Source organism: Hemicordylus capensis, chromosome 2, assembly GCF_027244095.1.
Source record: "Hemicordylus capensis ecotype Gifberg chromosome 2, rHemCap1.1.pri, whole genome shotgun sequence".
In the NCBI taxonomy this organism is placed as follows: Eukaryota; Metazoa; Chordata; class Lepidosauria; order Squamata; family Cordylidae; genus Hemicordylus; species Hemicordylus capensis.
In genome coordinates, this window is record NC_069658.1 from 359,799,536 (window position 1) to 359,823,693 (window position 24,158).

The following is a 24,158-nucleotide window of genomic DNA, read 5'->3' on the forward strand; positions in this document are numbered from 1 at the left end:
AACGACTGCAGCCACCCGCCAACAATTGGCGAACACAAAGCACCTAGCTGAATCCGAGTCTCGGACTCTGATCTCTTCTATTGTTCTAAGAAGGCATGCCTAGTTGCGTGCAACGGGTCTCCAACAGGACATGAAGGATCGGATTGAGACACTGCCATTTGATGGTGCTGGTCTCTTCTCTGACAAAACAGATGACAACATGGAGCAGTGGAAGAAATCTCGGATTACAGCTTGGTCTTTCACTAATTCCAGATATACTGGTAAAAACAGACCTTACAGTCAGTATACTCAGTACGGGCAGTATCAAGCTCGTCAGGGTTCCTATTGTCGTTCTGACAGGAGGGACTTCAAACGACCTTACCAATGTTTTGGCAATAACAACAGACGACCCTATTACCCGAGGAATAGGGCAAACCAAACTTCTCAAAATAAGAGAATGCCACAAGCAAAGCAGCAGCTTTGATCAGCCGCTGAGCCCACCAACACCAAGCAAAGTACCTCATCTAACCGAGAACAAGCATTTGAGTACCAGGAACACTATCTCCTTGAACACCGCCAGAGTAACCATCAAGCTGGCAAGCCATGCCCAAGCATGGCACCATATAACATCGGATCAGTGGGTCCTACGCATAGTTTCAATGGGATATGTGCTGGAGTTCAAGGAATACCCACCGTTCCTGGGAGTGAAATACACTCCGGAAACACCGATATTGAGGGAAGAGGTGCAGAAGCTCTTATTGAAGGGAGCGATATCACCAGTGAGGTGGGCTTTCAGTCAGACGAGATTTTATTCTCGCTACTTCCAAACCCCCAAGCGCGACGGGGGCATAAGACCTATAATGGATCTGCGAGGCCTGAATCAGTACATCGAAGTACAAAAATTCAAAATGACAACATTGCAAGCCATCCTTCCACTCCTCCATGGGAAGAACTGGATTGCAACGCTAGACTTAAAGGATGCGTACTTTCACATAGGCATTCAGCAGAATCATTGCAAGTATCTACGCTTCACCATGGGGAGCGAGATTTACCAATACAATGTGCTTCCGTTCGGGCTAGTCACCGCCAGAGTGTTCACAAAATTTGTGGTAGTGATAATAGCCCATCTTAGAGTACAGGATGTGTTCATATATCCGTATTTGGACGATTGGCTTCTGACAGCCGAGACAAAAGAACAATTGCTGAGACACATAGACGTGGTGACGAACCTGCTGGAGAACCTGGGAGTGCGGATCAATTGGGAGAAATCCTTTCTCAAGCCGGCAAAGCGCCTACAGTACATTGGCGCGGAGTTAGATATGTCAGCCCAGAAGGCATTCCTTCCAGTAGCTTGGTTTTCCCGTCTGCGTGCCCTGATTTACTGTTGTCAAGAGAATCCCGTACAAAAGGCAAAGACAGTACACGTACTGTTGGGTCTGATGGCGTCCTGCACCATCACAGTCCTGTACGCGAGGTTACGGATGCGCAAGCTACAGCTCTGGTTTCTGGAAGCCTACAAGCCGAGGTCCAAACCTCAGTCCAAGCGGGTGACTCTTCCACGGAAAGTTTTAGATTCATTGAATTGGTGGACAAAAGAGTCGAATATGCTCAATGGCATTCAATTTTGCGCACGGGAGCCCGCGTTGACAGTGACATCCGATGCCTCCGTGCACGGCTGGGGGGCGCACTTGCTGCACCACAGAGCTCAAGGAGTATGGACTCTAAAGGAGAGACTCCTGCACATCAACTTCCTCAAATTGTTGGCTGCGTTCAGAGCCCTGGTCGCCTTTCAGGGAGAGCTTGTCGGAAAAACTGTCCAGTTACAGATGGACAACACGACAGCCATTGCTTATGTCAACAAGCAAGGCGGAACAGTGTCCAGGTCTCTATGCGATCTCAGTCTGCAGTTATGGAACTGGTGCATCCTGCTTGGAATTTACCCCGTGGCCATTCATATCAAGGGCAGCATGAACTGTCTAGCGGACTGACTGAGCAGGGACCTAGTGTTGGAACAGCACGAATGGGAATTGCATCCGGAAGTGCTGGATCAACTATTCAAAGCTTGGGGCAGATCAGGGGTGGACCTATTTGCGACCACCGAGAACAGCAGGTGCGAGCATTACTGCTCATGGATGGGAGTCAGACCACTGAGCAAGGACGATGCCTTTCAGTATCTCTGGAGCCAGGAGCTGTTTTATGCTTATTCACCCATGCCCTTACTGCCCAGGGTGGTGGCCAAGTTACTACACGACCAAACGAGAGCAATAGTGATTGCGCCATGGTGGCCAAGGCAGCCGTGGTACACACAGCTACTCAGACTATCGGGAGGGAATTACAGGAGACTCCCTCAGTGGACAGATCTAGTCACTCAAGATCAAGGCAGGGTGGTGCACCCCAACCTGTCTGTACTGAATCTCACAGCGTGGAGGACAGGCTTCTGAGGAAGATCCTCCTAAATACCCGTAAGCAGTCCATGAGATGAAGCTACAGGGTGAAATGGCGTAGGTTCACTGCACATGCTGCCTCCAAAGGCTATGACCCTAGGGAGGCGAGTCTGAAAGCCGTCCTTCTCTACCTGACCACTCTGAAGCAGAGCGGACTAGCTAACGTGTCTATTAAGGTTCATATGACGGCGATATCAGCACACCACGATGGGTGGGACGGCAAGACGGTCTTTACCCATCCACGTTGTAAGGACTTTTTAAGAGGCATCAATAATCTATATCCTCCAGTGCAGCAACTGGCCGAGAAATGGAGCCTCTCCTTAGTTCTTTCATCTCTGATGGAAACTCCCTTTGAACCACTAGCTACGGCATCTCTAAAACACTTGACCCTAAAAACTATGTTCTTAGTGGCAGTAACCTCCACCAGACGCGTAAGTGAACTGCGTGCACTTCGTATAGACAAACCCTATACAAAATTCTATCCAGAAAGGGTCGTCATGCGCCTGGATCCTGAATTCCGGCCTAAAGTCGTGACTGATTTTCACCTGAACGCCGATATTGTACTACCTACCTTTTTTAGGGATCCAACGTCTCCCCGCGAACGTGCGATGCACTCGCTAGACGTCCGACGGGCTCTTCTGTTCTATTTGAAGGCCACGAGTGCTATACATAAAACACCTCGGATGTTTATAGACTTACAGGAGAAGTTCAAAGGGTGTTCACCAACTCGACAGAAACTTTCCTTTTGGTTGGTGGAGTTGATTAAATTAGCATATGACCAGCAGGGGGTCAGTCCCCCAAAAACAATTAAAGCACACTCTACTAGAGCTTACGCCACATCCGGCGGCACATTTGGCTGGCATTTGTTTCGCTGACATCTGCACAGCAGCAACGTGGTCATCACATCAGACGTTTGTGGAACACTACTCTATAGACATACGAACAGCAAAGGCTGCCGACTTTGGACGGGCAGTTTTAAAGAGGGTGTTACAGTGACTGGCAGATTATGCCCACCACCAGTTGGGTAGCTCGCAATTCACCCACTATTTATGGATGATGGAACCACTATCCAGATAAACAAGTTGCTTACCTGTAACAGATGATCTGGCAGTGGTTCCATCATTCATAACGCCCTCCCTGCCGTCCCCACATCTGAAATGACAAGCCACTGTAACAGAAGCATCGTAAGGCCATGTCGGCCATCAAGAAACTGATTGCAGAGACGCCCAACCACCACTAGAGGCTACTACAGTCACATGCAACAGGTGGTTGCTGGCGTCACGAGGAGCTAACGAATTCTACCCGAAGCTGATCTGCGCAGGCGCAGAACCCACTATTTATGAATGATGGAACAACTACCAGATTATCTGTTACAGGTAAGCAACCTGTTTATACATAATCAGAGAAATAAGTTTGCAGAAGCATCCTTAACATAATCTACCACAATTTAATTTCAGATATTTTCTTATGGTGGGGTTTCTAGAGAAGCCTGGACTACTCACATCACTTTCCACATTGTTAATTGTCATTTTTTACCTCTGCTACTAAAATGGAACTTTTTCATGTCTTGAATTTTTGAATTACACAATGTGTGTGGTTTTCCTTTTTTAAGAACTGCACATATTTCCTGGAATTGAGCATTTTGTGTCTGCACATTTTTAAAAAAGCTCTCATGCTTGCTCAATCTCTCTCTCTCTCTCGCTCTCATATGCATGAATGAATGATTCCTGAGGGGGTGGAATCTGAGAGAGATAGCCAAGTAGGGATCAGTTGTGCTCCAGACTTTGTCAGAACAATATTTCAGCTTGGAGCTACCTGAGGTCCTGATGTTCCATTCTTACCCTACGTACTGCCTGGTCTCATGGCTGGCAGGAGGGTAGACTGATTGTGACTGATCACTGCCTACCACTGGGTCTGTCCCCCCACAACCACTTTTTATCCTTTCAGTCAGGATTTGTCACATGCTCAGAAATATCCTCTGCAGAAGGAGGTGGTGCCCTAAGACATACAGCTTGCAGGGTGCCTGATCCCATCCAAAACTAAAGATTTGGATGCCCTGGGGAATCTCTCTGCAGTTGTACCTGGTATGCTGCTGTTGCAGCATTCAAGGTGCTAGTGAAGGAGGCATAAAGATTTCAAGCTCAGATTAGATTCTAAATTTGAGAAAAGGTTTGTGGGATGTTGTGCTTGTTAAGCATTACAATCTAAAGACTTTTGCATACCAAGCCAGGTAATTACAAACATAAGTGGCATACAAGGGCATTGTTCATTTTATAGTGCTGAAGCTCATACCTTGTGGCAGATATACTAGACGATGTCATCAGTATATGTATATATTACTTTACAAAATGCACAAGCAAAAAATATGTCCTTGCTTCAAGGAACTTATAAGCTAAATATTTGCAGGGAGGGTGAGAGACAACAAAGAGTAGGGGAAACAGAGTAACAATGCGTGATTGTGGCCATAATGAAGAAACATTATAAAATGCTGTCAATTTACAGTCACCTTTATTCTCATAAATACCACGAATCAAGACAATTTTACTAGTCCTTTGTCTTTAAATGGGGCATTTCATAGAACTGAATTTTTGGCTTTAATTTGTGTGGGACTTCTTTTGTTTTCCTTATTTTTTTTAATATATATTTTATCCCACCCTTCCTCTAAATATCCCAGGGCAGTGTACATGGTCCTTTTCCACTCCCATTTTATGTTCACAGCAACTTTGTAAAATAAAAGTAGACAGAGTGATTGGCTGAAGTCACCCAGTAAACATCTTGCAATTGTTGATGTATGTGGCTTATCCCTAGCATTCCTATTAGTTAGGTATTAGTGTATGAAGTTCCAGAAGCCAGTCCTGTATTTTATTCTAATACAAGACTTTATGTTATAGATTGTGCTGCTGGAAGATTTGGAGAGATGTGTGAGCAAATATGCCGAAAATGTGATGATGGTGTGCCATGCAACCCTCATACAGGGTTGTGTGGGGACAGCGTGTTCTGCAGTGAAACAGACCCCACTTCCACTTGTGAAAAAGGTGATATAATTTGGGGCCTAGCTGTGGTTCTTCTCTTCAAACAGTTTTCTGCTCCTGGAAGTATAAGAATCCTGACTGTGACAGAACTTAAGCTATGGTGTAGCAATTTCCTAAGCAATAGCCATTTATTTTTTCGATTCTTCTTGGGCTGTTAGTAAAGCCTACAGAACCAAACCTTAATTCACTGAGGCTGTTCTCATAAGCAGCCAAGACCGGGCTAGGGCAGCTAAGCCCAGGCAGGAGCTGACTGGCTCCCGGCGGCACCTTGGCGGGAAACCCGCCTCTTAAACAAGGTTAAGGGAACAAGCGCTCCCTTAACAACATTTCCCTGACTTTCTGTCAACTGCTAAACTGACAGACACTTGCCCATCACTGGGGGATCCCCACAGTGCACCATCACTTGTGAAGTGCATTGTGGGATTCTTGAAGGCTGGGGCAACTAGTCCCAGACTCAGAGTGACCGGCCCGGCTTTGCGTTGCATGAGCCAGGCTGATGGTGTGGGAGCACAGAGTGCACTCCCACCAGGCTTCCAAGGATTATCGGGGGGAAGGCAAGGTTTAGGGAGCCTTTCCCCCACCCCACCCTCCAGGTCGTGAGAACGATCTCCTAGGAAGGTATGAGGTTGAAATCTAGGTCCAGGTCAAGATGAAAGTAGATGACGTGGAGTAAAAAGATTGGTTCTGAAAGTATTTAAGGTTCTATAACAAACATTACTATACTGGGGAGTCCCATGAAGTATAATTATTCATTACAAAGGGCAAATGCTTTATGAGTATTTTTGGATCATATTAAAATGAGTGCAAATTATGCTTTAATTGTTTCCATGTAGTGTCATCATGGTATTCTGGACTCATTTAAAATGAGCGTCAAACTACATATGAAATTAAACCTGTAATTACAAGTCAGGCTTCATGCAGAAGTGGATTGGAATTAGTCCGTTTATTTATAAAAATCAATTTTGATCCAGGTTTGGAATGTGATCTGCTGTGAGGAGGGCATTGTCACTCCCCCTACCCCGGCCGCACCATTTTCCATCCAGAAAATAATCCCACAAATGGCATTTTGGCCCCAAAGTGGAAGTATGCTGCTTGGGGTCAAATTGCCACTTTGGTGGGGTGTTTTTCTGGATGAAAATAGAACAGGGGTAAAATGTTAACCCCTCCTAGACACACAACATGGCCCTGACCAGGATCAGGGGCTAATTTTTCGAGATAAAAAGACTTCCAGTGACTTCTGCAATAAGCCTATGTTGTTACTTTAGAGAGTGCCGCCTTTTGCATGATCCCCACCGCACATTAAGGGAATCTGAAGAGGTATGTCTCCAATTACCATTGGTACGTTTGGTAGTGACTCAGAGGTGGGCCTTCTCTGTAGCTGCTCCTAGGCTGTAGAATACACTCCCGGCAGAAATCTGTAGCTTGAGTTCATTGTTGGCCTTCAGGAGAGCCCTTAAAACCTATCTGTTTGGCCAGGCCTTCCAGGGTTTTAAAACTGTTTTAAATGTTTTAATTGTTGATGGTTTTAATGTTAATGTTTTGTAATTATTGTTTTTAAAGGAGTGATTCACAGTTTTTATTTTTGCTGCTGTGTACCTCCCCAAGCTGTTTGGATGGGGTGGTATATAAATGTAATAAATAAATAATAAATATAAATTATAATGCCATGTGTTGTTTGACTCTGAGCTAAGTGCACTAGTGGGTTTGCTTGAATGGTGATTTAGACTTCTAATTGTGTATCTGTCACTTCAGTTATTATTCTTATAATGGTCATCTGCAATAGTATCTATATGTATAACTAGTGCTTTCATTTAAGTGTCTTTAAAATAAAATGATGATAATAATACTAATACTACTACTACTAATGATAATAATAATAATAAGAAGAAGAAGAAGAAGAAGCAGCAGCAGCAGCAGCAGCAAATGTCGCTAAACTGTTTCAAATTCAAAACCAGGCAACCTCCCCTTTGCCTTCATCTTAAAAACCTGAATGCCGTTTAACAGAAAAGCAACAAGAACTAAAGCAAAAAATAACTGAGCATGTGAACCAAACAAACACCAGGGTTTGACTTTCAGCTCTAAAAACAGTTGCCAAAAACCAACTTGCTCAGGCATTAAAAGATGTCAGTGCTGCACTTGCAGAAATAACAACCAATAATTTGCAAGAAACAAACCAACTAATGTACAGTGCAGCAACAATAAAAACACAAGAGCTCGGATATAAGATCAGTGGGCGTTAAAAAAGAAAGTAGTACATCACCTAAATGGAAGATTAGATTAGAAAATAAAATTGCCAGGCTTAGATCAGATGCTAGTAAATTGAAAGATATGAAAGATAAGAAGCTGATGAATGAAAACACCAAACAGTATCTGATCGAAAAATACCACCTAGATTCAAGGAAAATTAGAGCAGTCCTGGAAATAATAAAGCAGCAAATAACAGCAGTGTCAAAGAAGATTAGCAGATATGAAGCCAGAATTACACAATACAGGCAGACTCTCCAATTCCAGTCGAATCAGAGACGTTTTTACCAAAGCATAGAAGGAGAAACTGCAAGAAACATAGAAACACCAAATACAGAAGAAACTGTGCAGTTCTGGGGAAAAATATGGGACAATCCAATAGATTATAATAAAAAAGCAGGCTGGGTAAAAGAGATTGAAAAACGTAACCAACAAATGCAAGATCTAATAATAACACCAGAATTAATAAATGAAAGAGCAAAGAAAATTAAAAATTGGACTGCTCCAGGCAACGATGAACTGCATGGCTTTTGGCTTAAACACCTAACAAGCCTTCATAAACAACTATCAAAAAAAGTTCAATCACATTCTGCAAGGAGGTGATATTGAACAATAGTTAACAACTGGGAAAACTCATCTCATAATGAAAGACCCAGCAAAAGGTGCAGTTCCAAGTAATTATAGACCGATAACCTGCCTGCCAACCATGTTCAAATTATTAACTGGAATAATAGCAGATGAAGTAATGCAACACTTATTAACTAATAAGCAGCTTCCAGTTGAACAGAAAGGAAATTTCCCGAACACCAGAGTCACAAAAGACCAGCTGCTGATTGACAAAATGATTTTAGAAAATTGCAAGAGAAGAAAAACAAATCTAAGTGTTGCATGGATTGACTACAATAAGGCCTTCAACTCATTGCCTCATACGTGGATACTAAAATGTTTAGAAACAACTGATGTCAGCAAAAACATTCAGATATTTATTTTTAAAAAGCAGTGAGCATGTGGAGTACACAGCTAACAATCAATGGCGAGACACCTGGACAGGTTAGCATTAGAAGGGGTATTTTCCAAGGGAACTCACTATCCCCTCTGTTGTTTGTAATCGCCATGACTCCACTTTCACAAATACTAAGCAAAACAGACCTCGGATACCAAACATCTAAAACATCAAGTCAAATCAACCATCTGCTGTACATGGACGATCTGAAGTTGTATGGAAAGTCCCAGTCAGAAATCGAATCACTGCTAAACACCGTCCGTATATTCAGTAGCGATATAGCAATGGAGTTTGGACTAGACATGTGTGCTGCATTAATAATGAACAGAGGAAAAATAACAAAAACAGAAGGAATAGAACTGCCCAATGGAAGCAACATCAAGAAACTGGGAGAGAAAGAACATTACAAATACTTGGGCATTCTCCAGGCTGATAATATCGCACACACTGAAGTTAAAAGAAAAATGAGAAGTGAATACATCAGGAGAGTTAGAAAATCCTCAAGTCCAAACTCAATGGTGGGAACACCATACAAGCCATAAACATCTGGGCTATAACTATTATTAGATACACTGCAGGAATAAAGACTGGACCCAGGCAGAGCTAGAGATGCTAGATCGTAAGACCAGGAAAATAATGACCATCAATCATGCTCTGCACCCCCGCAGTGATGTAGATAGGCTATACCTCCCTCACAGCTCAGGTGGAAGAGGACTGCTGCAAGTCCATCAAACAGTAGAGGAAGAGAAAAGAGGCCTTTGAAGAATATATCAAGGACAGTGAAGAAGATGCACTTCAAATGGAGAAACTATTCGAGAAACTATTCGAGAAACTAATCGAGAAACTATTCAACATCAATGAAACAAAGCAGGCCTACAAGAAAGAACAAGTCACAAACCAAGCAGAAAAATGGAAAAATAATCCAATGCATGGCCAATATTTGCACAATATAACTGGAAAATCAAACATTACTGAGACCTGGCAATGGCTTAAGAATGGCAACTTGAAGAAAGAAACAGAGGGTTTCTGCACAAGACATACTGGCCGCACAAGAACAGGCATGAAGAACAAATGCAATAAGAGCAAAAGTCGAAAAATCCACAACAAACAGCAAGTGCTGCCTTTGTAAAGAAGCAGATGAAACCGTGGACCACCTAATCAGCTGTTGTAAGAAGATCGCACAGACTGACTACAAACAAAGGCATGACAAGGTAGCAGGGATGATACACTGGAACATCTGCAAAAAATACAAGCTACCTGTAGCCAAACATTGGTGGGACCATAAAATTGAAAAAGTTGAAGAAAATGAAGATGCAAAAATATTATGGGACTTCCGACTACAAACAGACAGACATCTGCCACACAATACACCAGATATAACTGTAGTCGAGAAGAAAGAAAAACAAGTTAAAATAATCGACATAGCAATACCAGGGGATAGCAGAATAGAAGAAAAAGAAATAGAAAAAATAACAAAATACAAAGATCTACAAATTGAAATTGAAAGGCTGTGGCAGAAGAAGACCAAAATAATCCCAGTAGTAATTGGCGCCCTAGGTGCAATTCCAAAAGACCTTGAAGAGCACCTAAACACCATAGGGGCCACAGAAATCACCACCAGCCAATTACAAAAAGCAGTTTTACTGGGAACAGCCTATATTTTGCGACAATATCTATAATAACCTGCTAACTTGGCAAAGAGGCACATTTTAATGTGGTGATTCTCTTTATTTAGCAGGGGGAGTGTAAATGGCCCTATCCACCCCTAGCACAGTACCTCCAGTGACTGTTGCTGGTGTCTATCCTATGTTTCTTTTTAGAATGTGAGCCCTTTGGGGACAGAGATCCATCTTATTTTTCTGTTATTTCTCTGTGTAAAGTGCCCTGAGCCATTTTTGGAAGGGCGGTATAGACATCGAATAAATAACAACAATAATATTGATAATAAAATTCAGTCATTACAGGCCTTTGGGAAGGACTCAATGTTTGGATAAAACAAACCAGTCAATAACACCGGTCTGACTGTGTGAAAAAGAAATAATAATAATAGCCATTGGTGAAAAGGGCAACAAAATCCATTTGTATTACAAAGCTATTTGTGCTTTAAATAAGGCAGATTATTCTCTTGTCTTTTGGTAGAGTCTCTGGACCTGCTCCCTGGTGTCATGTGACCAGAGGCGTATCTGGGGAAATAGCGCCTAGGGCAAGCACTGAAATTGCACACCCTGTCCAAACATCTGACACCTATCTTTCAGATAACTTTACCATAATATCAGCTGAAAAATACAAGTCAAGGTCGTTAATCTTTTAATATTTCAAAAACTATTTAGCAGTGGACGTAGCCAGACCAAAAAATGCTGGAAAACTACAAATTTCAGTATGCTGGGACAAATGAAATACCCAAATACTATGTGGAGGTGTACTTGGAAAACTAAACTAAACAGAAGTGTCTGTCTAATTCTCTACTATGCATTGTAGCATCACTATTATATAAGTTATAAAAAATAAATGGAGAATTTGACTTTTCCCATGTACTCTGAAAATAATTAAAGGATATGCAGAATAAACTGTGTCACTGCTTGGAATATATTCCAGTATTTCAGAAAGACAGTTAAAATGAGAGAAGGAGAGCAAGAAACTCCCAGTGGCCTTAATACTAAGGATTTCACACTGATTCAAAGACAAACTCAGCATTAATAGCCATATTATTAAGACCTCACATTTAACTCACTTATCACAAGAAGCAAAGTAAGAGCAAATGAATACAATCCTAGCTCATAAGCTTCAGCTCAGTATTCACAAGCCCTGATTCTCTGTACATAGTGCCAAACTGAATATGTATACAGTGACTTATATTATATTAAATTATTTCTTTTACCTATAGTCCCTTTGGGAGGCTTCCTAAAGGCTGGGGGGGGGGGTTCTGCAAAGGTTCCCCCTCCTCCCGCCAGCCTCTTAATTCACCGCCGCAGCCCGTCCCAGGCTGATTTTCGGGCCAGTTTGGGCCTGCAAAGATCATCATAGTGGCCATTTTGGAGGCTGCCATGTATGCTCAAATGGCCTCTGCAAGGCCTAGGGCCTTACAGGGACCATTTGAGCATGTGCATTGGCCATTTTTTTAAATTAAAAAAATGGCTGCCGAAAACAAACTGGCCACCACACATGCTCAAATGGCCTCTGCGAGGCCTGACATGGCCTAGGGCCTCACAGAGGCCATTTGAGTGGTGGTGGTCATTTTGGTCATTTTTGAGTGTTGGTCATTTTGTTTCTGCTGGCCATTAATTTTCATTTCAAAAAATGGCGCCCCCTTCAAGTGGTGCCTGGGGCACGTGCCCTGCCTGCCCTACCCTAGATACGCCCCTGCATGTGACCCTGACATACTTCACTAATGTTGCAGTATTCATCTCTTGTGGTGGGGCTGTACACTTGTTTTGAACGATAGAGTCTAGTTGTCTTGAAAATGCAAATTAGAACCTAGTGATCCTTATAGGATGTGCATGGAGCCAGTTCTGTGCACTCCCAGGATGGTGGGGGGGTACTTCAAATGGAAGAGAAGGTGCTGCCTACCTGCAAGTCCCCGCCACTTTCCCCCCATCAGTGCATGGGAGTTGGCCATTTGCGTGGCGATGCTGGTCCAGGTTGCAACATGCTGCAGCCCCACACACCCACTTTTTGGAAGAGTGCCAGCAGGAGAAAAGCGGCAGGGACTGGCAGGTAGGCAGAGCCTTCTCTGCCATTTAAAGCAACCCCCCCCCCCTTGCCCTCCAAAATGGTTCAAATACCAGTTGCCGGAACTGGTTCGGTGCTCGTAGAATGGAGCACCGAACTGTTCTGAGCACACCCCTAGATCCTTATAGGCATTCTTTTAACTGCCCTTCAATTTCTGACAAGTTATTTCAGTAAAGCAGGACACAACAATGGCGTTCTTAGGAGGATGACAGAGCAAGCTCAGACACTTGCCCCAGATTAGGGCCTGGTTATGTTCTAGGAAGATGTGAGCTTTATAAGCACTTCACTTGCTTTGTGGTTGTAATTAGGTATAACATTGAAGCTTTTAGGCTGGTTGACCTGGTTCTGTTTCAACATCTTTACATTTCAGCAACCTTGATTGGTGGGAGATGCCCTCTTGAATGGGTATACTGGCGTGGCAACTGTTATTACATCTCCAAAACAGAAGAAACCTGGCAACGTGCAAGAGACATGTGCAACAAGTATAATGGTTCTGATCTTGTTTGGATAACCAGTAAAGAAGAGAAGGTAAAATACTTTTAAAAAGAAAAATAGGCTGTATCCTTGTGCCTGCTTTTTGAATCTGCCTTGCAAGATCTTGGATGAGAAGATTTTAGCATATAGGGATTTTTTTAAAAAATGATGTACATAATTTTCTAAAATAAATGTTTCTCGTTTCTGTGTCACCCTATCATAGATGTTCTATCTTTTCTCTCCCCCCCCCCACTTAATTTTTAAGAGCTGGCTTCTTTCTATATTGCCTGAAGGATTATTTTGGACTGGTCTTCATGGGCATAGATTTTGTACTCGTTTGCAGTGGTCATACACTAACGTTTCATATACAGCTCCAGAATGGTAAGTTAAATGAGTAAGTATGAAAATCTTAATGCTTATTCTTCATTATCCTGTGTTGCCACTTATCATGATTTATGTTGTTATATTTACCAAACGTCTGATATTAAAATATATGTTGTGCTCCATTGTAAAACCTGCTTGATTTTGCATAACATATTTAACTATTGTCCTGCCAAGCCAATTACCCAGTATTGAGGGCCAGAATTTATGACTTTGATTCAAGAGTGTTTTCAGTCTGTACTCAAGTACTACTCAATTTTTCCCAGGTTAAGATATCAGAATTTCTCTGAATTATCAGTATGTTGTTCATTTTTTGTCTGAAACATGAGTTCATCGAGTGTATTACACAGTAATCTATTCATTCCATTACAATCCTTTTTATAAAATTCTATTGGGAGACCGTATGGGTCCAAATATTTATTGTTGAAACTGCAAAGTGTTGTCCTTAGTTCTTTAACTGACAGGCATTTCCATAATTCATTCGCCCTCTTCAGATGTTATCAAGCATGAGCAGCACTCACGCCTCCAGTGGGGAGTCCTGCCGCCCCGTGTCACTCACCCCATCTTGCTTGACAAACACACTTTTGGCACTGTTTGTCTGAAGGGGGCAGTGTTGTAAGAATGTTCACCAGTGATTCCGTGAGCTGCAACCCCAGTCAGTTGAGGTCACAGCTCATGGAACTTATGGCAACACCCCTTTCAGAAAAATGGTGCTGTAAGCATACTCACTGGGCAGGAAGGGTTGAGTGACAGTGAGGCAGTGGAACTTCGCATTTTCTTCGCTGATGTGTGAGTGCTGCTCCCAGAAAAAACACCTGAAGAGAGCTACCATCTTACTCAAATCTGTATACTATTTTCAAAGGTGCCGAAATTTAGAACTCTTATGGACAAAGAACTGGAGCACCTGTGGGCAAGTGGGAGGTGCAGGCAGACTTGGGGTGACCTGCAGATTTATCAGTGTTTTTTAAAAATCGGAAGGAAAAGACCTAAGTGGGTGGGGGGTGGGGATCCAGCTGCCCCGTGTTAGTTAATGGGATGAAATATCTGTGAGCTCAGACAGTTAATTAACAGACAAGCAGGTGGGTGAGGTATTGGTGAGTGGGGGGGAGGTGAACAAAAAAAGCAGGAAATTTATCAGTTTGAAGAAAACTTCCTGAAAACAGTCACAAGCCCGCTTCTGAGGAAGAATGGTGTGTAAAACTCTTTGGTTTTCTTGCCATTCATTTCACAGCTTTATGTTTCTGGCCAGGGGGTGAGAAGGGCTTTGAATAGGAGCTGAACCTGAGCACCGGTGCTACCATTCCCTATAACCCATCCCCCAGAAAAAATAAAAGTTGCCTATGAAGTGAGATTCAAGTTAGAGGAGGCATTGCTGTGGTTGATGTTTATTTTTTCATTATGCTCAGCCACAGGCTCAGGTAACATTTCTTCTACACCAGGAACATACGGTGACCAAATGTAAAGAAAACTAAACTAATGACAACAGGTACAGCAACCAGCCTCAGAATTGACAATGAAAACACTGAAGTGGTGGATAGCTTCTGCCTTTTAGGATCAACCATCAACAGTAAAGGATCCAGCAGTCAAGAAATACACTGCAGATTAGCACTTGGTAGGGTTGCAATTATGGCCTTGGAAAGGATATTTAGATGTTGTGATGTGTTTACACCTACAGAGCTTAGAGAATAGTTTGGACAATGGTTTTTCCCATGACACTCTATGGATGCGAAAGCTGGATTTTGAAGAAGCAAGATAGAAAAAGTATTGTTGCTTTTGAACTTTGGTGCTGGAGAAGACCTTTGAGGATACCATGGGCAGCCAGGAAAACAAACAAATGGACCATAGAACAAATCAATACAGAATTTTTACTTGAGGCACAAATGACCAGGCTCAAACGATCATACTTTGGACACATTATGCAAAAACCCAGCTCCCTTGAAAAGTCCATAATGCTGGGAAATGTTGAAGGGAAGAGAAGAAGAGGACGACCAGCAGCAAGATAGATGGAGTTGATTATGACAGCAATGAATGCACCACTGAGAGACCTTAAAGGCCCAAGTTGAAGACAGATCATCCTGGAGAGAATCTATCTATGTCATCGCTAAGAGTCGACACCGACTTGACAGCACTTAATCAATCAATCAACATATTGCAACGTTTTGTTGTGGGTCCATTCTTGTATCCTAACAGTATCCATAAAGGAAGAAATAGCCACATGCCCTGTAGTATCTTTTTTATTTTATTTTATTTTATTTTATTTATCTATCATATTCTATACTGCCTGATATAGACATCTCTAAGTGGTGTTCAAAGTTAAAACATAAAAATTTAAAAACAATATAAAACAGTTAAAATTCATAAAACAGATATAAACAATCTCAGTGAATAAAAACAGAACTACACTAGTTTGGATATCCAAACTAGTGTAGTCCAGTTGTATTAGAATGCCACTGTACATTATGAACTGCTTTTCTAGTTTTGAAATTGTATCTTGGATATTTAAGAATGTTTTAAGTACCATCAGTAAGATTTTAAAGTGATTTTCATTTAGTGGCTATAATTGCCATCTGTGTTTAGTTATTTCTCCTTCGGAACACAGTGTGTGCTTAGCAGGCCTCCCTATAGGTATTTTATTTTATTTTATTTACTACATTTTATACCACCCTATCTAAAAGCTCTGGGCAGTATTATGCTTCTCTGGCTAGTTCTCTGTTGAGTGTACAACCACTGTGTTGACTTCACTGTAGTGCCTTTGCTATTCTTTAGCAAAGGAAAACCCACCATGATCAGAAATTGATTGGCATTACGGCAGTATGCTTGGGGAGGACACTTACGAGGATCCCCTGCATCTGTTAAAAGTGGAGTGCAGGAGAGCTCTGTGCAAGAAGAAGGATTTTGCCCTTCATTGTTAACTAAAGGACATTTTTGAGGAGCCTACTAGTTTAACACTTCATAATTGTTCAAATAGAACCTTGCTGGATCAGACCCAAGGCTGCAGCCTCAGAAAAGACTACAAATCCCTGGAGCACATGTGCCATTCCCAGAACACCAAGGGGGAAAAACAAACCATCATTTAAAAAGTCAAGCTGTGGAAGATGGCTGCCTGCTTCCTTGTGACTGGGGGTGAAGGCAAAGTGGCTTGTCTTCTGCCCCCTGCCTGATCAGTGGTGGGGGGCAGGCAAAACTGGAGGGGCTGAAGGGTTCAGCCCATTTTGCTTTGCTTCAGCTGAACTTTGGTCCCAACCAGATGACACTTTTCTTCAGGCCAAAGCAGAATAGGTTTCTGAAGCTTCTCACAGATCTGTTAGGTATCTCAGTCCTTTTAAAGCAAGAAGAAAAGTGGATGTGGAATACAGTTGATGATTACATGATGTTTGAAGCGTATCTGAAAACATTGGGATCCTATTCTTTCAAGAGCTGTCTACTGTTGTTAAGTTGCTGCACTTTTGCAAACATAACTGCCAAGAACCTTTGGGTTGCCTGAGATAAGTAGCTTCTCTCCCCCCCGCCCCACCTTTGGCATTTAATGTGTCAAGTGTCCCTTAATGAAATAAGAATGGCAACAGCAGCTCCTCAAACACTATTAAAGAATGGATATTTGCTTGATTTTCTGGAATGACAATTCTCTCTCTTTTTAAATTGAGGTTACGCAAGAAATCATGGACATGGACATGGAATTGCTGCCTGCAACTGAGTATTTCTAGTGATTTATTGGCAGGGACTAGCTGCTATAAGGAAAAACCATGGATCTGCAAAAAAAGGGAAGAGGGTAATATGACCAAACACTGCTGATTTATGTTAAATATTACAAGTGTCTGTACTGTAACCTATCTAGTGAATTAAAAAGTAGAGTAAAATATTTAGGAACATAGGAAGCTGCCTTCTACTGAGTCACACCATTGGTCCATCTAGCTCAGCATTGTCTACCCAGACTGGCAGCGGCTTCTTCAAGGCTGCAGACAGGAGTATCTCTCAGCCCTATCTTGGAGATGCCAGGAAGCGCCCTTGGAACTTTCTGCATGCAAGCATGCAGATGCTGTTCCCAGACTGGTCCCATCCCCTAAGGGGGAATATCTTATTTAAATTTGGAAAGAATAATTATAACCATAATTTGGCCACTCTAATATGAAAAGTACTAGGATTATATTTAAACCACAAATACCTGCAGCAAACGTATAATTCTTCCCTTTTACACATTGCTATTTTGCTATTTTCCATAAGTTGAGAACTTCAGACTTATGAGTATGGAGACCTCATGTAGCATAATGGGTAAGAGACTGAGCTACAAATCAGGACTTCCCCACTTTAAATCTTGCCTTTGCCATGAATTCACTAGGTCACCTTAGGCAACCTACTACCTCTCCGCCGCAGCACTCCACCCACCTACAATATGGGCGGGAGCGGAGGGAGGCTGGTGGCAGCCTGTATTTGGCTGCTGTCGTGGCCCCCTGGCCTCGTCCCCCCCCACGCCCGACATCATATGCAAGGCGGTTAGCCATGCCCTCACATCTGACATAAGGTGCGGGGGTATGGTCTCCCTCCCAAATGGGGCCACACGGCCCCATTTGGGTGGGAGATCAGCCCTGCTGTGTTGGCAGTGAGGCCAGGAGTGGCTCTCCTTGCCTTTAGAAGCCAGGGAGAGTCACTCCGGCTGCACTGCCAAAGCCCCGTTGCCCCGTTTAGGAGCTAAATAATGCCCCCCGCATCTGACATCTGATGCCCCCTGGGAGCAGTGGCCTGGGTTCTTTGAACCCATTCACCCAATGGTGGCTTCGCCCCTGAATATGGGGAGAACAATACTTGCTTACCTTACAGAGTTGTAAGGATTACAAGATAATTCATGTGAAGTACTTTGAATATTATGCTTTTCCTTGTGAGATCTGAGTGATTCGCGTACTCAGGTTTTACCTAGTAACATGCAAGACCAGAAGTAGTTTGAAATTATTTTAAAAATTATTTTAAAATGGCATTCTTAATTCTCAGGTTTTTCTTAATAATTAGTATGTGGGGTTCAGTTAAATTGTAAGCAAGCCAGTCATGGGAGGAGTATTTAAACTGAAAGCAAAATGTGTTGACTTTTGGAGTTAACAATATTGCAGAATTCATTAATACTTCATTAAAGATTTGTAAATTATTATAATTATTTTTATAACAACTTAACTCTTTATAATGAATTTAGCTTGAGATTTAAAGTTAATCAAAAAGCTCTACCAAGCTCGTGCATATCTCATGAGGATCAACTCAGATCTCTTGAATAAGATTTATATCACTGGGTTGGATTAACTTTGAGAAAGTTAAGGGGATATGAAAAAGAGCCCATCATGTGCTTCCTACTTCACTTGATTTGTGACAAACTATAGTTTGCCATTATATCCAAACTAGCAAACTGTGGCTTGCATTTGTTCTGCAAACCAAGATTATAAACCAGGATGGAAATAATCCTGGTTTGTGTGGAAATGAAATCTTAGTTTTCCAATTCACATGTAATGGCAAAATATGGTTTGCCACAAACCCAGAAGTAACTACTTTGTGTGTGGGGAAAGGAAGCCTTTGATTACAGGGGTCATTCCTGTAGAACGAAACATACAAGTGAGCCAAGCTTGTCTATGCCATCTGTCACAGATCACAACAGCGTGCTGCCACCATGTGTCATGGCCCAGTCTCAACCAGCCCCATGATTTTTAAGTTTAACCACTGCCACCAAATAGACTTTTAGGCTTTCTATGGCTGAGTCTACTGAAACCAGCCTTCCAAGTTCTGATGTATTAAAAATTAAGTAGTGTGGTAAAAGCTTTAGGCGTATGGTGGAACAAACAGAAAGAAGCTACAGATCTTTAAAAACAAACAAAAATACAAAGATCTTTAAATACTCTGAAAACAGTTCTATTTAAAACAATTCGGAAAATTTAGTACCAAAACATCAACCAAATGAGCACAAAGAAGAAGTAAAATGCAATCAAAAAGCATCTAAACTGACCTGTCTAACACTGGTCCTGAACTTCAGAGTCATTACCGAGTCTTCTGCAATCACCTCAGCTTCTCCAGCAAACCCGGCTTGTCCCTTGTTTAGCCTTATGTCCTGCTCTCACTTCACAATTCTGGGGTTTCCCATGCTGCTGGTGAGTGATTCAGCTCTCTAGAGAGATTGACTCTCTCCTAGTGATTTTTCAGCTCTTCTTCTCAGTAACTTGTTTCAGTTCCTCTTTCCAGCTCTGCAATTCTTCCAGCTCTGATGTCGACTTGATCTTCACCCTGACTCCTTCTGACTCTGACAAGCCACCTTTTATTTTCCAAATTCCCTCATATTTTTCCAAACCATCCAATCAACACAACTTAAGTTTCCTCCATTTTTAAAAAACATATCCAATAAAATCAACCCCCCACTTCCCTCCCCTCCACAAGTTTAACAGTCAAACTCTTCTCCCTCCAAAACCAAACTATAAAACAGGAGCCATGAATGTTTGACCCCTGCATAGCTTCCTTAACACAAGGAATAAGCAAAGCAGTTGCAATGATCTTATCTACAAAATCTTATATACAAAAAGAGGAGTTTCAGGACTCATTCCTTCACACCATCTATACACTTTCAAACAGATTTTGATGCTGTATGAGGACCAGTCAGATCATAATAATCTGACACAGCCAATAATCAGGCACATGTCTGTGGATTGAAAGATTATTTAACATAGAAAGGATGAAATTCACTCTAAGAATTTAGAGTGATAGTGAGGTAGGTGGACTGATTTAGGTAAGTTCAAGGCCATTTCCATATTTATTTCCAGTGAATAATTTTTAAAAATGGACTTGTGATTTTTGCTCCTGTTCAGTGAGAGGAGGGCAGTCTGGCCTCCCTTGCATTTTGGTAGCTTATGTTGTGTAAGAATGGACTATATGTGAGGGGTGTGTGTGTGTCAGGATACTTAGTTATTATGTCGGGTCTTCTGAAATGTTCCTCTTTCATCCGAATGCTATTTTTCTACCATTACAATAAAGTGTTTCAGCAGTGGTGTGTCTCTTTACTAGCTGGTCATATGTGCTGTTCTAGGCAAGTGGGATTTCTTTTACCTCAGCTTCTGAACTGAAGGGGAGAAGTAACCCTTGTCAAATTACCACCCCCATGGAACATAAAGGAAATTTCTATTAATTCTAATTTTCCTTTTTGCCTTGTTTTGGCTCTCTGTTGAGGCTTATAGTTTGAGCTGTATGCGGGGGGACCTTTGACATAAATTCTAATTAAGAAAGATGTGGAAACTGCATGGCTGATCCTCTTAACCAATTATCTTGTTCTAGAAACTCCAGATTTCCGCAAGTTTGATGGCTATTACCTAGTTGGCTCTAGCAGTTCTACAGATAGGGTCATTCACCAATCTCTGAGTGAAGCTATTCAACATTGTAGATTTCAAAGAAAACTTTGCAATGGAGTTCAGAGGATCAGAAATAACTACACAACCTTTCATACAAAGCGACTGGTGTTTATCAATGGATCCTTTGCAAATCTATATACAGCATATTTGAAAAGTGGTAGGTATGCCACACTGAGCACATACTTGGAGTCATGTAGCAAAGATTAGTTATCTCATCAACTCAGAGCACACTTCTTTGTATCCATAACTTTTACTTCCAATTCACTGCCTAAGGTATGGCCTTAAGCCTATCTTATTATCAGGTCAGTCCTGAAAATTGTAGTTAAAAACTGTTGAAGGTGAAGTTCTAATGCATCACCTTTTTGCACCAATTATCCTAATGACCACTAGGGGGATTGGGAGTAGAGATAGTGAGTAAAGGCCTCCCTAGCTGTTCTACCTGTCTCTGTCACCCCGGATTTGACTCTTCAGGTATTTCCTGTGATAGTCAAAATCCCTTCCTTTCCTCTTAGAGAGCAGATGGAAACATCTCTCTCTCTCCCTACCTATTCACTATGTAGTTCTTTAGATTAAGGATTAGGTCTTTACTATCCAAAGTGTACTTCACCAATAAATACTTAGTGTTTATTTAGATCTAAAAGAATCTCCATGTGTCTTCTCTAAGTAGCTGCAACAACTAAACTCTGTAACTGGTTAGCTTTTTTAGTGCTCTGCTACTTAACTGGGGGCAAAAATTACAACCCCCAACAAAAACAGGAGAAGAACTTTGCATAATCAGACCAAGGGTCCTTTTAGTCCGGGATCCTACATCCAGCCGCGACTAGCCAAGTGCTTCTGGTAAGCTCAGAAAATGAGCATAAAGGCAACAGCCTCCCCTGTGTTGTTTTTCCTTGCTGCACTTCGTAATCATAGGCATACACCCTCTGTACTTGGAGGTTCAGTTAAGTTCTCCTGGCTAATAGTGATGCTGACATACCTATTCTTTCAAAAGAATTACTGAATTTGCATGAGATTATTCAGTTTGCACTACTGTTTGACTACAACATGGGCTCTGTTCACACATGCACTAGATTCATATTATTAGTTAGCAGCCACCAAATGTTTCTTTTTGTTTTGAGCAAGGTTTTCTCAAGTAATAGCATGAAGGATCCTGCAACTGCAGCTGGTAATGTTAAGGCAGCATCCGCTTGTGACTGCTGGATCCTTATGTCCATTTATAATTTGCTGCAACTGGGCTATTTTCTGTTCAGCTGAAAAAGGGGATAATCTTATTCTGATGGAGTGGAAATTAAATATTTAAAATGATGATATATGCCTACATGAAAGACTAATTTAGTTTCAGTTTTGCTTTTTTTTTGAAGGACACTTTAGCTTTTCAATAACAGCTCCCTTATCAAAATTGCAAATGTAAAAATGAAAATAGAAGTTTATGATAATTCAGCTCAGCCCTTTAAACAGTGAGCTTGGAGTCTTGTGTTTTTGTGTTTGTGAGATATAAGATCTTTCCAGCTCTTTTGTGAATGATGCTAATGCAATCCTCTTTATAAACACTGTTTTTTACTTTGGTGCCATCATATAGCATTTTAATTGACTGTCTCAATTGGTCTTTGAAATCTTTTTTCACAGTTTGTTCACCAGGGTATTTTGGCCGTACCTGTGACAGACTCTGCACCTGTAATGGGACTGACAACTGCAATCCATTAACAGGGAAATGTGCAGAAAACCAGCATTGTAGTGAAAACTACATTGCAACAGAATGTGAACAAGGTACACAATTTATAATCCTGTTGGTTAGTGGACCCTCTCTAGATTGGCCTGGAGTTGAGAGAAAAACAGCTCATTGGCCTGATTTGCAGCAAGAATAAAAAGTATGCAGAAAGCAGCAAAGTGAGAAATTAATAAGTTCTAGCTCTACTTAGCTAGTAAAAATGGGCTTCTGCAAAAATGGCAGAACAATAAAAATGTTGCAGTATATCTTAAACTTCTAACAGAAATACATCTGTCCAGGATTTGAGCCAGCCCTGGAGCTGGTTTGTACTTTGTAGTCCTGCTTGGAGCTAATAGGTGGGGGTTGTTTCAGGAGAAGAATGGGAAAAGTTCTCTCTTTCCCACCTTTCTGAAACCTTCCCCCATTATGTTATAAAAGTGCAAAGAGACTCAGATTTGGGGCTGGCTGCCCTCCTTCTCACTATTCGAGTGTGGTGTCAGAAGGAACAAGTGGGAACCTGCAACAGAATATTGTGGTCTATCTCCACCCCCTTACAGGAGTGCTTCTTTTCAGTGCTGCAGCCAGTCTGGAACAGGAACTTTGCAGTGCTGTTTTGCACTGGCTGCCATCTGTGAACCTAAGTGCATTATTGCTGTATAGCAGGAGATAGGGCTAGGTTACTGAGGAAACTTTCTAATCCTCATCTCCAGCATACTCACTATAAATCCCTGGCGCTTTAGTAGGCCAATTGCTTCTCTTTCACCACCCATTTTCCCTCCCCCACCCCCCACTTCAGCTGATATCCTCAGCATTCTATGGAAAAGCCATCAGCATTCCAAACGTCCTGGAAGCTCACAGGTCCTCATCTGGTCATTTTGGGGATTTTTTTAAAAAACAAAAAACCCTTTTGATTTAGAAACTATATATTTCTGCATACCAGGCAATTCTTCAGAGTATACAAAAACCATGACTACTTTGAGGGCAGATATTATTGGTGTTAGAGGGAACAAGCAGTACCTGCAACAAAATGTTGCAGTAGATTCTCTCTCTCTCTCTGTGTGTGTTTTACCCTTTGCACGTGGGATGGTAGCAGCAGCAGTGCTCACTGAGGGCAAGTGTTTCTCTTAATTGTCAGAATAGCTGGAGCTGCTGCTTTGAGGGTGAGAGAACAACTCTCCATCCTGCACTGTTGCTTCCAGTAGACGTTCCTCAATCCACTCTGCATGTGTGTATGTGTGTGTGCACACATTTGTGCATACGCGTGTTCATGGCTCTTTTTTAACCTTTTGATTACACATGCTTACTCTCCAACTGCCTTTCTCTCTGCCCTATATTGCCACTCCATGTGTGTGTGCATATGCTTGCCTTGATGGTAATTTGTTATCTGCTCCTGTTTTACTTACAGCCTTCCTTTCCCCATCCTGTTCATTTGCAGTTCTGGAGATTTTGCCTGCAGGTGTCCAGACTATATTCATTTGCTTCTTTCTGACACACTCTCACTGTTCCTGCAGATGGATCTGAGCTACTGTTGTGGTTGAGGCTTAGGCAACCTCCTTGCTAGGCTTTGCAGTCCTCCCCCTTGCAGCCCACCCGTGCACAGTCTTGAGCTTTTTAAGCTTGGTTTTTTCCCTGCACTCTGGCTTGGATTGTCTTGCCAGAGCATGGGGCTGGCTTCCAGGTCTGCAAGGCTGTCACAGTCAGGATGTGATGAGGGAGATTTCCCTTAGCTTCCTCTGAGCCAGAATAGAGATCAAGGAAATCTCCCTTTGTGGCGGGCAGGTTCCAACAATAAAGGAACAG

The 24,158-nt window shown here is 42.1% G+C and overlaps 1 protein-coding gene across 8 annotated transcripts in view; it reads left to right on the forward strand.

The window, feature by feature from the left end:
* LOC128345453 (uncharacterized) overlaps window positions 1-24,158 on the forward strand; it is a 244,597-nt gene that overhangs the window by 160,124 nt on the left and 60,315 nt on the right. For 7 of the 8 annotated variants that reach the window (XM_053297393.1, XM_053297396.1, XM_053297397.1 and 4 more), the window contains 6 exons: window positions 5,315-5,458; window positions 12,802-12,959; window positions 13,129-13,286; window positions 16,931-17,055; window positions 20,577-20,807; window positions 22,277-22,417. In XM_053297393.1, coding sequence (XP_053153368.1) covers window positions 5,315-5,458; window positions 12,802-12,959; window positions 13,129-13,286; window positions 16,931-17,055; window positions 20,577-20,807; window positions 22,277-22,417 — 957 coding nt within the window. The remainder of the gene's footprint in view (window positions 1-5,314; window positions 5,459-12,801; window positions 12,960-13,128; window positions 13,287-16,930; window positions 17,056-20,576; window positions 20,808-22,276; window positions 22,418-24,158) is intronic. The other variant, XM_053297395.1, reaches the window with a different exon arrangement.